At 39.6% G+C, this 17,393-nt stretch overlaps 1 protein-coding gene and 1 pseudogene across 2 annotated transcripts in view; both read left to right on the plus strand.

Moving 5' to 3' along the window:
- The first annotated feature begins 257 nt into the window (after positions 1-257).
- The window catches only part of UBXN2B (UBX domain protein 2B), a 31,684-nt gene continuing 14,548 nt past the window's right edge, over positions 258-17,393 (plus strand). The window contains exons 1-3 of the mRNA XM_084787274.1: positions 258-494; positions 13,068-13,162; positions 17,099-17,249. Of these exons, the coding sequence (XP_084643400.1) occupies positions 405-494; positions 13,068-13,162; positions 17,099-17,249 (336 nt within the window). The 5' untranslated portion in view covers positions 258-404. The remainder of the gene's footprint in view (positions 495-13,067; positions 13,163-17,098; positions 17,250-17,393) is intronic.
- LOC311596977 (dnaJ homolog subfamily A member 1-like) lies at positions 9,914-11,689 on the plus strand (annotated as a pseudogene). Its single transcript has one exon. The product of its transcript is annotated as a dnaJ homolog subfamily A member 1-like (transcript).

Consider the following 17,393-nt stretch of genomic DNA (forward strand, 5'->3'; position numbering starts at 1 on the left):
TCTCATTCTCAGTACCCATCCACCCAGAGGGGCTGATGTCTCTGTCATCCAATCCTTAATAAGGAAAAATGACTTGAAAGGTGAAGTTATAACGTTCACCTGTTAGGATATTGCACTGTTGAGTTAAATGGTCAACGCTGAGCTCTACGGCAACCTATTTTATCTTGCAGGGAGGCTCATCGTGACAGGAGACAGACAGCTGCTGAAAAGGGTGTGAAAGCTGATGAGTCCCAAGGGCCATAACCCTAAGAAGGTAAAAAGCCAGGCTGAGTCTGGCAAAAAGCGGCACGGCTCCGCCCCCTCCCGAAGGGCGGTGCCTGTGAGTGGTTCCGCCCCTCCGACAGTCCTTAAAAGCCAGCCCCGGAAGTCGTGGCTCCAAGGCGGGCGCCTGGAGCAGGTGGAAGATGGCGGAGGGAGGTGGCGCGGAGCCGGAGCCCCGGGAGCACGAGCGGGGGTCCTCGCGGCCACGGCCCCCGAGTGCGCAAGACTTACAGGTGCGGAGATACACAGGACGCGGCGGCGGCGGGCGGGCGGGACGGCGTGGGCACGGTGGGCGCGGGCCTTAGCCTCGTCCTGACGCTGTCTGAGGAGAAAGGTGTCTAGAGAGAGGGGCTCTTCCGGAGGCGTGTTGCACGGTGGTGGGTGTAGAAGCCTGAGCTCCAGCCTCAGGCGCCGGGACCTGATCTCCCTTCTTCACACACCGTGCACGAAGCAGCTGTTTAGAATGTTATTTTGCACCGGCGGTCTGGGTGGCTCCCGGTGGGTGCCGCCTGCCTTCTTGAGAGTTACTATGGCCAGTGATAAATGGATTGGCCCTCACGTAAAAAGTAACTTTAAAATAACGCGTGCTGGTTTGTTCTTTTGAATGCTGTTTCAGATTTGATGAGTTACTCGTTAAAAATCACCCCCTCCCCTTAATCAAAAAAAGCTTACGCTTTTTACAGGAGAGGGCTTCACTTGGATCACAGCCCACTTATAAGAGGTAGTCCATAAAACAGTGCAACAGAAATAAAAACTCAGCATGTTATGACGCTGACATTGGTCAGCTGAACACATGTCCCTTGACTGTTATTCTGTCAGATGCTAACAATTTAGGCATTTTTCTATCTCCTTATGAAATCATTGATAAAATTCAACAATTAAACATATGTTAGGGGTTATGGTTTGGAATAAATGAGCCTAGATTCACCAACTTTGGCAGAGCATTTTCATTGTAATAGCCGGTCTCCGTCCTTTAAGCATACTGACTTCTTGCCATTATAACTTTCTGCTAAGTTTAGGGGGAGATTTGGAGGTAATAGGACATCAAATCCGTAAGTGGTAGTGGATACAGTTGTATGGTATTAAATTTTGTGAAAGGTCACAGGTTTGAAACAGGCTTGTAAACTAGCCTTAACAGACAAAAGCTACACAAAGTTATAATGGTCTTAAATTGAACACAGGTTGCTTGCAGGTGAACCTGAAGCCACTTAGCTGTCGGAGTCTGAGTTACTGTGGCTGTGATGAAATACCATGACCAAAACTACTTGGGGAGGAAAGATTTATGCTTCCGTATCACAGGTCATCATCAAAGGAAATCAGAGCAGGCACCTGGAGGCAGGAGCTGATGCAGAGGCCGTACAGGGCTGCTGTTTAACCTTCTTACTCAACCTGCTTGCTTATAGAGCCCAGGGCTCACAGGCCAGGGACACACAACTCATAATGGGCTGTGCCCTCCCCCATCCATCACCAATTAAGAAAATGCTCCATAGGCTTGCCTACAGCCTTATGGAGGCTTTTCCCCCCAATTGAGGGATTCCCCCTCCCGCCCTCAAGATGACACTAGCTTTGTCAAGTTGATGAGAAACTAGCCAGAGCACTAGTAAAGGTAAACTCGTCTGACTGGCTGACCAAACTGTTGATAGTTAAGCCGTTTTCTGTCAGGTCCCCCCCCCCCCCCAGTTTCAATTAAATCAGGTCTCATTGCAGATTGGAGTTTTCCCAACCTGCTCAGATCCTGGGGTGCTGCCCCATTCAGGAATTCTGTTTTGTTTTACAGGTAAATTGTACTAGGTTTAATTGGCCTAAAAGATCTCTTTTAACCATGCATCATCACTTTTTGAAAGCCTTCATAACTTTCTGGAGAATTAAGCATAGTTTAAGTTGAAGTGTCATTGAATGAAAAAAAAAAAAGCACTGGTAGTTCGAAAGATTTGGAAAATGGAGAAATTCGCATCAGGTGGGAGATAAACTCACCTGCTAGTGTGTCACCAGCTGTAAGTACATCTTAGCTGCTATCCAGAATAGGGTCTTTCAGCTTCTAAGTCAGGAAGGAATATCTTAGAAACCACCAGAAGAGGGCTGCATAGTTATCTCCGAAAGTGTCCTTCTATGTTGTAACTTTTTAAATTTGCCAAGTGTAGACTTTTGAGTCCCATTCGGACATCAAACCAGCAGTAAATAATCTTGGTTCCCTTTATTTTCCCAAATTTGATAGTGTTCAGTAGGAAAGTTTGGGATAAGCTCGTTAATAAGAAGTCTAAAAACCTTGTTTGTTCTGGATTATTTCTAAGACTACTGCTGTTTAGTATCTTTGAGGCAATCCATGCACAGGTTTAAAGTTATCTAAGGTATGCTTCCCTCCAGTTTTCCTCCAGAATAATAGCAAAAGAAAGATTGCTGTTCTTAATTCCTTGCTTCCATCCAGGTTAGCATTTGGGATAGGAGTAAATGTGTCTGAGGCTATGTAACAGTTGCTCACCATTAGCCTGGCTCTGTTAACTGGGAAGGCTTGTTAAAGCAGATGCTAGCCCTTAACAGCAGCAGCCAATCGACTAGGGTATAGAGTAGGGCTTGGACATTGGGTATTTCCCAAGGTTCCCAGGTGTGGCTAGTCTTCTAGAATGTAGCACCAGAAGGTCGAGAACTTCAGTTCTCTCTGCCCTGTTTCTGCTCTTCAGAGTGTCTTAGATTCAGGCTTTCTTCCAGGTTCTTTATGTGCCAAATGTTGGAAAGATTATTTTACTTGGGAAGAATTAGGGCCAGAATGTCTCTCACTTAGGAAGGATTGGGACCAGAAGACTTTTAGGTTTGGATTTTTTTTTTTTCCTTTCTGAATTTGGAAAATTTACAGACACTACCAGTTGAGCAGTCTTGTTTTAAAACCTGAATCTTGAAATACTCAACTTCAGAACCATACCTGCCCCTATGCCATCTGCTTCTAATAATTTCTATCCAGCTACCTCCCATCTATAATCCCAATAATCATCTGGGCCACATCTCCATCCATGCTGGCCACGTGGGTTAGAGACCCACAGCACCCTCTCTCCCCCTCCCCTCCCCCCCTCCCAAGATTCTATCTCCTTAAGCCCAGGAACCTTAGCCACACTTATCCCATTTGCCCTGCCCAGGTGTTAGTCTCTTAGCCAAGGTACAAGATGGGACACAGAGACAGCAAGCAGTAATTAGCATCAAAATACATCAGACCAACCTCCAACAAATATCCACTTATAAGTGAGTACATACGTGTATGTCTTTCCAGATGTGAGTTACTTCACTCAGGATGATCTTTTCTAATTCTATCCATTTGCCTGCAGATTTCATGATTTCCTTGTTTTTAATAGCTGAGTAGTATTCTATTGTGTTTAAATGTACAATATTTTCTTTATCTAGTCTTCAGTTGAGGGACATGTAGGTTGTTTCCAGTTTCTCACTATTACAAATAAGGCTGTTGTGAACATAATAGAGCAAATTTCCTTGTGGTATCATGGGACATCTTTTAGGTATATGCCCAAGCTGGGTTTTGACTTAGAAGTATGCCCAATTTTCTGAGAAATCACCAGATTGATTTCCAAAGTGGTTGTACAAGTTTGTACTCCCACCAGCAATGGAGTGTTCCATTGCTGCACATCCTAGCCAGCGTGTGCTGTCACTTGAATCTTTTATTTTAGCCATTCTGACTGCTATAAGATGAAATCTCAGAGTTATTTTGGTATGCATTTCCCGGATGACCTCAAACATTTCTTTAAGTGTTTCTCTGCCATTAGAAATTCCTCTGTTGAGAATTCTTGGTTTAGCTGTACCCCATTTTTTAATTGGATTGTTCGGTCTGTTATGTTTAATTTCTTGATCTTTATATATTTTGGATATCAGCCCTCTGTCAGATATAGGGTTGGTGAAGATGTTTTCCCAATCTGTAGTCTGCCATTTTGTCCTATTGACAGTGTACTTTGCCTTGCAGAAGCTTTTCAGTTTCGTTAGGTCCCGTTTATTAATTGTTGATTTCAGAGCCTGTGGTGTTAGTGTTCAACTCAGGAAGTTGTCTGTTGTACCAATGCGTTCAAAGCTATTCTACACTTTGTCTTCTATTAGATTTGGTGTATCCAGTTTTATGTTGAGGCCTTTGATCCACTTGGACTTAAGTGTTGTGTAGGGTGATAAATAATGGAACTGTTTGCATTCTACCTGCAGACATCCTATTAGACCAGCACCATTTGTTGAAGATGCTCTTTTTTTTTTTTCCATTGTGTGGTTTTGGCTTCTTGTTTAAAAAAAAAAATTGTGTTCATGGGTGTGTGAGTTTATTTCTTCATCTTTGATTGGACTACATTCATCAACCTATTTTTACACCGATACCATGCTGTCTTTATTAATATTGCTTTGTAATACAACTTGAAGTCAGAGATGGTGATACCACCAGAAGATCTTTTGTTGTACAGAATTGTTTTTGCTAAGCTGTGTTTTTATTTTTCAATATGAAGTTCTGAATTGCTCTTTCAGCATCTGTAAAGAATTATGTTGGCATTTTGATGTGAATTACATTGACTCTGTAGATTGCTTTTGGTAAGGTGGCCATTTTTAATATGTTCTACTTTTTGTTTTGTTTTTTTGTTTTTAATTTTGTATCCACCTGTCTTCCTGAAGGTGTTTATTAGCTGTAGGAGTCCTCTGTTAGAATTTTTGGGGTCTCTTATGTGTGCTATCATATCATCTGGTAATAGAGATACTCTGACTCTTTCTTTCTAGTTTGTATCCCTTTGATCTTCTTTAGTTGTCTTATTGTGCTTGCTAGAACTTCAAGTACTATATTGAATAGATATGGAGCGAATGGACAGCCAGCCTTGTCTTGTCCCTGATTTTAGTAGAATTGCTTTAGGTTTCTCTCCTTTAAACTTAATGTTGGCTATCAGTTTGTTGTATATTGCCTTTATTATGTGTAGATAGATATGGGCCTTGTATCCCTGATCTCTCCAAGACTTTTATCATGAAGGGGGTGTTAGATTTTTGTCAAAAGCCTTTTTAGCATCTAATAAGATGATCATGCGTGTGCGTGTTTTCAGTTTGCTTATATGGTGGATTACATTTGTATGTTGAACCATCCCTGCATCCCTGGGATGAAGCCTGCTTGATCATGGTGGTTGTTTTTGATGTGTCCTTGGATTCAATTTGTGATTATTTTATCGAATATTTTTGCATCAATGTTCAGGTGGGTTATTGGTCTGAGATTCTTTTTCTTTGTTGAATCTTTGGTTTAGGTATTAGGATGACTGTAGCTTCATAAAATGAATTTGGCAATGTTCCTTTTGTTTCCATTTTGTGTAATAGTTTGAGGAATATTGGTATTAGCTCTTTTTTGAAGGTCTGGTAGAATTCTGTGCTAAAACCATCCAGCCTTTGGGGTTTTTTGGTTAGGAGGCTTTTAATGGCTGCTTCTATTTCCTTAGGGGTTATAGGACTATTTATATTGCTAACCTCATCTTGATTTAATTTTGGTAAATGGAGTCTATAAAGAAAATCAATTTCATTTAAATTTTCCTGTTTTGTGGCGTACAGGCTTTTGAAGTAAAACCTAATGATGCTTCAGAGTTCTTCAGTATCTGTTATATTCCCCTTTCATTTCTGATTTTGTTAATTTGGGTATTATCTCCCTGCCATTTAGTTAGTTTAGCTAGAGATTTGTCTATCTTGTTGATTTTTCTCAAAAGAAGCAGTTTTTTGTTTCGATGATTCTTTGTGTTAGTCTCTTTGTTTCGAATTTATTGATTTCAGCCCTGATTTTGACTATTTCTTGATGTCTACTCCTCTTTGGTGTGTTTGATTTTTGTTCTAGAGCTTTCATGTGTGTGTTTAAGTTGATAAGAAGATCTCTCTCATTTCTTTATGAAAGTGCTTAGTGCTATGTATGAAATTACCTCTCAGTACTGCTTTCATTGTATCCTATAAGTTTGGGTATGTTATGCCTTCATTTTCATTAAGTTCTAGAAACACATTAATTTTTTTTATTTCCTCCCTGACCAAGTGATCATTGAGTAGAGGGTTGTTCAGTTTCCATGAGGTTGTAGGCTTTCTCTTGTTTATCTGTCTTTAAGTTCAGCTTTAATCCATGGTGGTCTGATAGGATATAAGGGGTTATTTCAGTCTTCTTGTATCTTTTGAGATTTGCTTTGTGACTGAGTATATGGCCAATTTTGGAGAAGGTTCTGTGTGGTGCTAAGAAGGAATATTCTATTGTGATTGCATGAAATTTTCTCTAAATATCTGTTAGGTCCATTTGATTCGTGACATCTGTTAGTTTCATTATTTCTGTTTAGTTCCTGTCTTGTTGGCCTGTCCATTAATGAGAGTGGGTTGTTGAAATCGCCCACTATCAATGTGTGGAATTTGACATTTGATTTAAGCTTTAGTAATGTTTCTTTTACAAATGTGGGTGCCCTTGCATTTGGGGCATAAATGTTCAGAATTAAGACATCGTCTTGGTGGGTTTTTCCTTTGAATGTGAAATGTCCTTCCCCATCTCTTTTGATTACTTTTGATTGAGAGTCTAATTTATTAGAAAGTAAAATGGCTACTCTTGTTTCTTGAGTCCACTGGCTTGGAGGACTTTTCCCCAGTGCTTTTCTCTGAGTTAATGTCTGTCTTTGTTGCTGAGGTGTTTCTTGTATGTAGCAGATTGATGAATCTTATTTTCACATTTCACTGTTGGCTTTTGTCTTTTTACTGGGGGATTGAGTCTGTTGATGCTGAGAGATATTAATGACCAATGATTGTTGATTCCTGTTATTTTGATATTGGTGGTGGTGTGTGTGTCTGTGTGGGGTGTGATTCCCTTCTTTTGTTTTTGCTTGTGTAAAATTATTTCCTGTGTCCCGTGGGTGTAATCCTCCTTGTGTTGGTGTTTTCCTTCTAGTACCATCTGTAGGTCTGGGTTTAGTGGAACAGTATTTACATTTGGTTTTGTTGTGGAATATCTTGTTTTCTCCATTTATGGTGATTGAAAGTTTAACTGGGTATAGTATTCTGGGCTGGCATCTGTGATCTCTTAAGAGACTGCATGACATCTATCTGCCCAGCCTTTCTGGCTTTAAATGTCTCTATTGAGAAGTCTGGTCTAATTTTATCGGTTTGCCTATATATTTTACTTGGCCCTTATCCCTTATGGCTTTTAATATTATTTCTTTTCTCTGTTCATTTAGTGTTTTGATTATGTGGCAGGAGGATTTTCTTCTTGGTGTTCTGTAAGCTTCCTTGTGTATTTATAGGCATCTCTTTCTTTAGGTTAGGGAACTTTTCTATGATTTTGTGGAAGCTATTTTCTAAGCCTTTGATCTTGGAGTTTTCTTCTTCTGTTCGTGTTATTCTTAGGTTTGGCCGTTTCATAGTGTCACAAATTTCCTAGATGTTCTGTTAGAAGCTTTTTAGATTTAGCATTTTCTTTGACCAATGTATCAGTTTCTTCTATCATATTTTCTACTCTTGAGATTTTCTTCCACCTCTTATATTCTGTTGGTGATGCTTGATGATTTCTCTTTCATAGATTTTTCCATGTCCAGGATTGCTTCAGATTGTGTTTTTCTTTATTGCTTCTATTTCCATTTTCAGGTCTTGAAGAACAGTTTTTTTAAATTTTATTTATTTATTTATTTATTTATTTATTTATTTATTTATTCTTGCTACATCTCAATGGTTATCGCATCCCTTGTATCCTCCCATTCTTCCCTCCCTCCCATTTTCCCCTTATTTCTTCCCTCCCTCCCATTTTCCCCTTATTCCCCTCCCCTATGACTGTTCCTGAGGGGGATTACCTCCCCCTGTATATATGCTCATAGGGTATCAAGTCTCTTTTTGGTAACCTGCTGTCCTTGAACAGTTTTATTCAATTCTGTCACCTGCTTGATTGTATTTTCCTGTGTTTGTATCAGGGATTTACTTTTTCCTCTTTTAAGGCCTCTATCATTTTCATAATATCAGACTCAAGATCATTTTCCTGTGTTTCAGGTGTGTTAAGATATCCAGGCCTAATTGTAACAGGATAGCTGGTTTCCAGTGGTGTCATATGGTCCTGGGTTTTGTTGCTTGTGTTCTTATGCTGACTTCTAGTCATCTCATTTCTGGTGTTGGCAGGCCCAGTGGTGCCTGATGGCAGTAAGCCTCTAGGATTTCTGGTGGAGCTGGTGGTCCTGGATGGCGGTAGTCTCCCAGTTTTTCTCGGTGGCAGCAGGCCTCCGGGGATTCTGGGAGAACTGGTAGTCCTGCATGGCTGCCAGTCTCTGGAATTGCAAGTAGAGATGGTGCCCAGGAAATGGAAGCAGCCCAGGGAGGTAGAGGGTCTGGGGCTGACTACTGCTGGTGGTGGGCTCCAACAGGACAGGCTTTCTGTATTATCTTTTTAAATTTTTATTTTATTAATCATATTACATCTAAATTGTTATCCCACCCCTGGTATCCTCCTATTCCTCTCTCCCTCCCATTTTCCCCTTACTCCCCTCCCCTATGACTCTTGACTGAGGGGGACTTCCTCCCCCTGTATATGCTCATAGGGTATCAAGTCTCTTCTTGGTAGCCTGCTATCCTTCCTCTGAGTGCCACCAGGTCTCCCCATTCAGGGGACGTGGTCAAATACGAGGCACCAGAGTATGTGTGAAAGTCAGACCCCGCTCTCACTCAACTGTCCTGTCCATTGGCTAGATCTGGGTAGGAGTTTGAAGTTTACGGCCTGTATTGTCCTTGGCTGGTGCCATATTATCTTAATTAAACTTTACGATTAACTTTTTGAGAATTTGTCATAATTTTTATCTGGTGCTTCCATTAATTTCATTTATTTAGTTTCAAGTTATATAATCTTTGTGGTGCTCAGTCTATGTCTAATTTTTTAAAAAATTAATAATTATGAATGAGCCCGTGTTATAACCTGTCACTTATTGTCAACTTCTTCTAAACAGCACTTGTTTACCTATAAGGAAATGATACTCAGACCATATTCTTAGTGTTCCAGTTCCACTTTCTGTAAAGTCAAATTCACTTTATTTTACAGAAGAAAAAAAGTTTGGTTGACAACAATAAGATAAGCTGTTGAGAAAAGAGCCTGGTGGAGTAGTCATGGTCGATTTCATGAGGGCATAGGCATATGGCTGGGCTCCTCATCTTTGTGGATCAAGAAAGCAAAGTGGAGAAAGCTGACATGTAGGCTGCTTTTTCTGTGTTATACAGCCCAAAGTCCTAGCCAATAATGCTCGGGGTAGAGCTTCTGTCCTTAGAAGTAATGCCAAAGACACTCAGAATTGTATCTCTTAGGAGGTCCCTAATCCAGTTGACAATGAAGATTACCCATCACAATCCAGCACTTAATGTAAATGTCATTACGAGGATAGCGTATGTGGATTTAGAGAAAGATATTTAGTTAAGAAAATTTTAGTTTGTTTTATATAGGTCTCTTGAAATGGTTGTTTAGCATACAGATAACTTTGTATGAGACTAGGAATAGCATATAAGTCATTTATAGGTCTGAAATAATACATTTAGCTCAGGAAGAAATCCATAAAAAATACTTTTTTTTTAATGTTGTAGATGAGTTTATTAAATGAGCATGGGAGAAGGAAAAGGGGGAAGGGGTACCCCAGAGACAGACAGACAGACAGGAAGAGAGTATATAGAGAGAAGGGGAGGAGGAGAGAGTAGGATACTGTCTTAAAGAGCCCTCTGGGGAGTAAGATAGAAGCTTCCTACAGAGTTCTTCCCCTAGCCTGCCTTCTGTTTTGTTCTGTTGGGGGTTTTGGAGGGTAGGAGTAGTAAAGCATGACAGGAAGGCACATAGAGATTGTGCGAGGAGAAAGCTCAAACAGGGACACATACACACTGATACTTACGTTCATAGTGATTGTCAGAAGAATTTTGATAAGCATTTAAAGAAGTAACTAAACTCAAGGATATTCAGTAGCCCACCAAATGTTACACAGTAACTGTCTAAGTCAAGATTTGGATCCAGTTGAAAGAGAACAAGGTGGTGTGTGAACATGGGAGGGACTGCAGGGAGGAAAAGGAAGGCAGAAAATGATAGAATTGGGCAGAATTTTCCAGAACGCTTGGTGAGTGGAGGAGGAGCCGCATCTGGCTGAACTACCTGTACTGCACTCTGCTGTCCGACACAGGCCCACTCACCAGCTGTAAAACATGGTGAAAGAAACCACGTACTAGATGTTTTTAGGGGTCAAACCCAGTGCTACCTGGAAGAATTGAAAAAAGCAATAGAAAATTGATTTTGAAATACCACCTTGATAAGAATTCAAATGAAGGAAAAAAGGTTTAAACAAATTGCTCAACCTTATGAAGCTCTTGCTGATTCCAAAAAAGGAAATTACGTGATAAAGGAGGCGAGCAAGCGATTAGAGAGGGCAGAGCAGGGGGTGGCTTTGGCTCACCCATGGATATCTTCGATATGTTTTTGGAGGAAGAGGAGGAAGGATGCAAAGTGAAAGGAGAGGTAAAAATATTATGTGCATTAGCTCTCAGTGACCCTATAAGACTTGTATAACGGTGCAACAAGAAAACTTGCTCTGCAAAAGAATGTGATTAGTGACAAATGTGAAGGCCAAGGTGGTAAGAAAGGAGCAGTAGGTGCTGCCCTGATTGCTGGGAGACTGGCATGCAAATAAGGATTCATCAGAATGGGCCAGGAATGGTTCAGCAGATCCAGTCGGTATGCATGGAGCACCAGGGTCATGGAAAACACATCAGTCCTAAAGACAGATGTAAAAACTGCAACGGAAGAAAAAATAGTTCGAGAGAAGATGATTTTACAATTCATACTGATAAAGGCATTAAAGATGGTCAGAAGATAACATTCCATGGTGAAGGAGACCAAGAACCAGGACTGGAGCCAGGAGGTATTATCACGGTGTTAGACCAGAGGGACTATGCTGTTCTTACCCGATGACAAGAAGACCTTTCCATGTATATGGACATACAGCTGTTTGAAGCAGTGTGTGGCTTCCAAAAGCCAATATCCACTCTTGACAAGCGAACCGTAGTCATCACCTCTCATCCAGAAAATGTGTGCTAAATGAAAGTATGCCAGTATACCGTCAGCCGTATGAAAAAGGATGTCAGATCATTGAGATTAAAGTAAAATGGCTTTCTCTCTCCTGATAAACTCTCTTTACTGGAAAAACTTCTTCCTGAAAGGAAGAAAGTAGGAGAGACTGATGAAATGGATCAGGTGGAACTGGTGGACTTTGATCCAAATCAGGAAAGATGGCGCTGTTATAATGAAGAAGCATACGAGGATGATGAGCATCACCCCAGAGGTGTCGTTCAGTGTCAGACCTCTTCATGGGCCAGTCACTATGACATTCTGTATGCAGTAGTGAACGTGGGAAGGACTGTCAGTGTCAGACCTCTTCATGGGCCAGTCACTATGACATTCTGTATGCAGTAGTGAAAGTGGGAAGGACTGTAATCATAATGTGCTCACTGCTTGGCTATTTTTGTTTTTAACTATAGTAGTGTTTTAAAGGTGAAATGAAGAATAAACACAAGTATAAAAGCTTAAAAGATGGAATTATATTTTAACTCCAAAAAATTTATAATCTATGTGAAAATTTTTTAGTTCAGTTCTTCAGAGGTCTGAGCCATTGATTTGCATTTCTAGGGAAATTGGTGTTTTAGAAATTCACAAATTGATCCATCTATGAGAGCTAGGAAGGAAAAGGAATAAAAAGCATTAGAGAAGGAAACAGTCTCTTGGTTTCTTGAAGGTATACTTTAAATGTGTTTATTTGAATGCCCGTGGAATCTTCAGAGCCCAGGGGACCTATCCTATGTTGCTTTCTAACATGTATGAGGCTCTGCCTGGGTTCAGTTTCTAGCCTTGGAAAAAGACTGACTTGGCTTTGCCTCAAGTATTTATTCTTTTCCTTCTGATGAAAGAATATACAGAGATAGTTACTGGGTAGGGAGTGGGGGGGTGTTGATTTGTAAAGTGAGTGGGAGCCCAAAGATTACAATCATACCAAATGAATAGCCACTAGGAGTATTAAGGAAATTTGTTTCGTTGTTTTCTTTTTAGGCTGGGTCTCTCTATACAGCCCTAACTGCCCTGGAACTCATTTTGTGGAGAGACTAGCCTCAAAACACAGAGATCCTCTTGCTTCTTGCCTCCCAAGTGCTGGGATTGAAGGCGTGCGCTACTATGCCTGGCCGAAATTTTTTAGATTATTGCCCAAAATAATAAAAGCAGAATGAAAAAACCTGTAATAATTAGATTAGTATATTAAGGACAAATATTTTTGAATTTTATTTAAGAAGGTATCCAGCTATATATCTGCAATGTATAATTTTACAGTATTACTTTATAAATAGTTAAAACCTATATTGTCATTTCTAGAAGCACTTTTCCATAAACATGATGAGATTTGTGTCTAATAGACTTTTTAAGTAATACTTTTGAACTTGTTTTTTATGTACTTAGGTTTTGGAAACAGGGAAGTGAAGTTAATCTCATGAGATTTGAATTAGAGAATTTGGCAATAACTTAAACTGCATTCAAAAATTCTCTAAAACTTGGGAGAAAGTTACACAGGCCCATAGTATGTTGCCAAACTCAGTTTTTGATACTGTTGCATCGTTAATTAAAAGAATTATTCTAACATTTTTTTCTGCCATGTGACAGTTTGATTGAGTACTTTGAGACCTGATGAGCTAGGTTTGGAAAGACAGTGTCTTTTGAGGCAGTGACTCAGTATCTGTTACTCAGATGTCTGTCTAGAAGTCTTCTTTCAGTGTCAGCTGTATAACAAGCTTGCTGTTGTGTGTAGTTGGCCTTGGCAGAATTATATGAAGACGAGGTGAAATGCAAATCTTCCAAGCCTGACAGATCTACAGCTACGGCCTTTAAGACACCCCCTCGTCGGTGAGTGTTGCTTTCAAACATCCACACTGTTCAGTTCACTAAGCCCAAACTATTTTAAGTGAACTTGGGGACTTTTAAAGTAGATATGGAGGTACTATTCCTAAATGTTTTATAGTCAGCAGAAAGAAACTTCTGAAGAATTTTCATAGGCACCATATGAAATTATATCTTGAATCCTGTTTTCTCAGACATGGTGGTCTTTAATATTTTTGTATTTATGAAATGTTCATAATTTCCTTCCAAAGCAGCATTCATATGCAGTCTTGTCAGTTGAGGGCCAGCAGGTTTCTCACCCCTGATAATGGGACCACGATGAGTCTTTGGTCCCCTATTGAAGAATCTGAAAATTCTGAAGTTTCTGTGTGTTTCTGTTGTGTAATGCTTCCTCTGACAGATGATTTCGTGGCATGTGTTTGTTGTCATTAAAGTCTCTGAACAATAAAAGGAATGGACTACAGATTTAAAAGATAAGAATCACATATATTATGAATATTTTTATTGATTTTTTTTCTAGTGTTACATTAGAATTTTCTCTTTATCTCTCGCTCTCAAAACATATTTTATCAGAAGTAGAAAATTTCATTGGACATTAGGATTTTGTCGCCTTCCATTCTTTTTGTAAGGAAGACAAAAAATGATATATTTTCTGCACCTAAATGAAGATATAGCCTTATAATTTCTCCCTTATGTTTTCTTTTATAAATTTTAAAGACCATAGAAAATTTGAAGGTTAGTAAAACGAATAAATACTAAATAACTTCACTTCTATTCACCAGCTGCTTGCACTCACACATGCTCTCACTTTCTTTTTTACTCAACTCTCTGAAAGTACATTACAGCCATCATGACACTCACTTCTAGATACTTCATTGTGCATCCTCTAAGAATAAAGTATATAACCTGAATGTTAAAAGGATAGCTCAAAGCCGGGCATGGTAGCACATGCCTTTAATCCCTGTACTTAGGAGGCAGAGGCAGGCAAATTCGAGGCTAGTGTGGTCTACAAAGTGAGTCCAGGATAGCCAAGGCTGCCCAGAGAAACCCTGTCTCAAAAAACAAAACAAAACAAAACAAAAAAACAGAAAAAAATTAAAAATTAAGTGGTATCATGATGTCATTTCACATATAACCTGTAATCACCCATTTTTTCAGGCACTTTTGGGAGTTCGGGGACCCAGCTAGAGATTACTCATTGCATTTGATTTTCTTGTGTTGAGTTCTAATGCAGGGTGTCCTCTTTGTGTGTGTGTGTGTGTGTGTGTGTGTGTGTGTGTGTGTGTGTGTGTGTGTGTGTTTAGCTCACCTATATAATCTAAAATTTATTTGTATTCACTTTTTTAAAAAGTATACACCACATGTCACAATATCCCACATTCTAGATCATAATTAGATTCTTGTTAAACATTTTTCTCAAGAGTACTAGATAAGTGATACTGTCTGCTTTTTATTATATCACATCAGGAGCCATATAATTTCAAGTTTTTCCACTATTGGTGATGTGCTCACTTGATTAAGGTGCTGACCACCACATCACTCCATTGTCAGGTACAGTTTGTCTTTGTAATCAGCAGGTTGGTATCTTGGCATGGTTTGAATATACTATCCTTTGATTTGATTCTTTTTTGTTACATAAATAAGTATATGTAGATATGTATAATAACTGCCTCCTTAATGTATCTATTTCCCAAAGCTTTTAAAAAGTAATGTGTTATTGTACCTAAGTTTTACTCATTTAATATTGCAGTATTTAACTTTTGGCTCCCTAGTTTGAGCACACACGGAATGATTTAATATGGCTCTTGTGAGGTATATCTAATATTTGAGTAAGATGGACATGTAAATGTTTTCCTTATTCTTCACGTGTTAATTTAGTGATCCTGCTGCCAAGGTCATCCTAGGCTGCTAAGCAAGTTCAAGCCTTTTTGAACTGCCTCAAGAAAACAACAAAACAACAACAAAACGATGGTCTATGGATGTGGCTCAGTGATAGTTTTATTTGGCATATGCAAGGCCCTAAGTTCAATTCCTAGAACCTTTTCTTCAGAGGATGAGTTTACTTAGGCAATCTGAAAATTTTTGTTAGCAGTTTTAATTTGATAATGCTTTTTTGCTTGGCGTGTGATGGATTAAATTTAGTATCCCACACGTATTAGCCATATACTTCTACTGCTAAGCTACACTTCTCCAACCAGTGATATAATTATTAAAAACCATTTGCTTCAAATTTGACTTCTAGAACACAAAAGAATGAGTTTCTTTAAAAGGTACTAGGACTGCTTAATCACTTAAGATCATTGGCAATCTTTTTTTTTTCTAAGCATGATACTGTTTTAGGACTTAGTACAAGTCATACTTCCTTGCTTTGCATTCATAAGAACATTTGCCCTGTTTGTGTTTCCGCTTTTAACTTCTGATTGTCGTGTTGCTTGTCATGTTGTTCTTGTGGTTTTCAGGGTATCATTATGTATGTAGTCTAGGCAGGCCTGCATTCAAGCCACCTTTAAATAGTCAATCTTTCTGCTTTAACCTCCCAAGTGTTGAAATTTCCAGAGTCTGCTAGCACCACCACACCTGGCACACTGACTTTTAAGGCAACTGCACTGGTTGTTTTTTGTCAACTTGACACAAGCTAGAGTCTTCTGGGAAGAGGACTCTCAAAGATTTCCTCCATCTGATTGGCCTATGGGCACGTCGGTGGGCATTTCCTTGATTAATGAATTTTGTGAGTGGTCTGGCCCACTGTGGGAAGTGCCATCCCTGGGCAGCTGGGTTAGTGTGTATAAGAAAGCTTGTTGAGCAAACCATAGAGAAGAAGCCAGTAAGTAGCAATTCTCCATGTTTTTACTTCAGTTCCCACCTCAGGTTCCTGGCATTACTCCCCTATATAGTGTGAAATACCCTTTTCTTCCCTCAGATGTTTTTGGTCAGTGTTTCATTAGCAACAGAGAAGCTAAATAAAACACCAACATGTTTTCATTATCTAAAATATTCACCTATAAGAAAAGGTATATAATCTGTAGAAAAACTTTAAGTTTGCTCATGAGGGGGTATAGACAGTAAGCAAAACACAGGCCATTATCCTCTATAGACTTGATGATTTTGAGAAGTAAATGAGACGGGCTGTGTAATGTGCCTAGCATGGGCCTTAAACAATTACTAGAATATAAGTAAGCACTGAAAATCGGGGACAAAGAGTCAGAAGAAAATGTGATGAAAGGACAGAGTACAGAAAGAGAAGCTGCTGAACAGTACAGGTTAGTGGCAAATGAAAGAGATGGTTAAGTGGGCGTGCAGCCAGGGTGAACCTCATGGATAGGTCACTTGTGCTATCACACAAGTCTATATACTTAGGAGGGGCTGTGTTGGCTTCAAAGCGTGACTCCTTAGTGACTTTTGAGTGAGGGTATTTCCATGTTCATTTTGCAGTTGTCCATTATTATGTCACATTTATTCAGAAGTCAGGGCAGATCTTAGTTACTACCTAGAGAATAGAGGAAATCATTGACACCGGGAATCACAATGTACTAGGTCTTTTTTTTTTTTTTTTAAATCTAAGACTCTCCAAAGAATAAACCTTGATTGTGTAGCTGTATGGGATGGATGCATAGCATCCAGTAGTTGACAGTGCTTCCTTAGAACAGTAGAAGAGCTTGACCTGTGAAAATAAGAATTCTGTAAGCAGTCACTCAGGGTTGAGGGAAGAAGCAAGAACCCTAGTTACCATGTTGGTTGCTGAAATTGACAGAATCGCCACAGCTCAGAAGGCATACAAACTATCCCATTTGATCTTTGCCCGAGTTCCATTTTAAGGTTATGTATTTCTGAAGAACTCAGAAATACGTCTTTATAAATAAAAGTTATTTCATACAACTAAGTAGCTTCCTATTTTAGTTTGTCTATTCTGAGTTTTTAATTTATGATTTGTGATGTTTAAAGGATTTATTCAGGTGAACAGGAATATGGTGGATTACATATAGTTCAGCCTCCACCTGGGAAAATTGTGAATGAACTTTTCAAAGAGGCAAGGGAGCATGGGGCTGTCCCTTTAAATGAAGCCGCAAGATCTTCAGGTGATGACAAAACTAAGGTCAGTGCTGTCTTAATACTGTAGTGTTTCTGGGACGTGAAGAGGTACCTGGACGTGTGTCTGGGTCAAGCCTTTCTCATCCTTTTGGCACCCACTGCATGAAACTCAGTTTTGGTCTTTATTTGGCAGCTGCTGGAAAACGTC

The sequence above is a fragment of the Acomys minous genome (assembly GCF_964271855.1).
Source record: "Acomys minous genome assembly, chromosome: 1".
Taxonomy (NCBI): Eukaryota; Metazoa; Chordata; class Mammalia; order Rodentia; family Muridae; genus Acomys; species Acomys minous.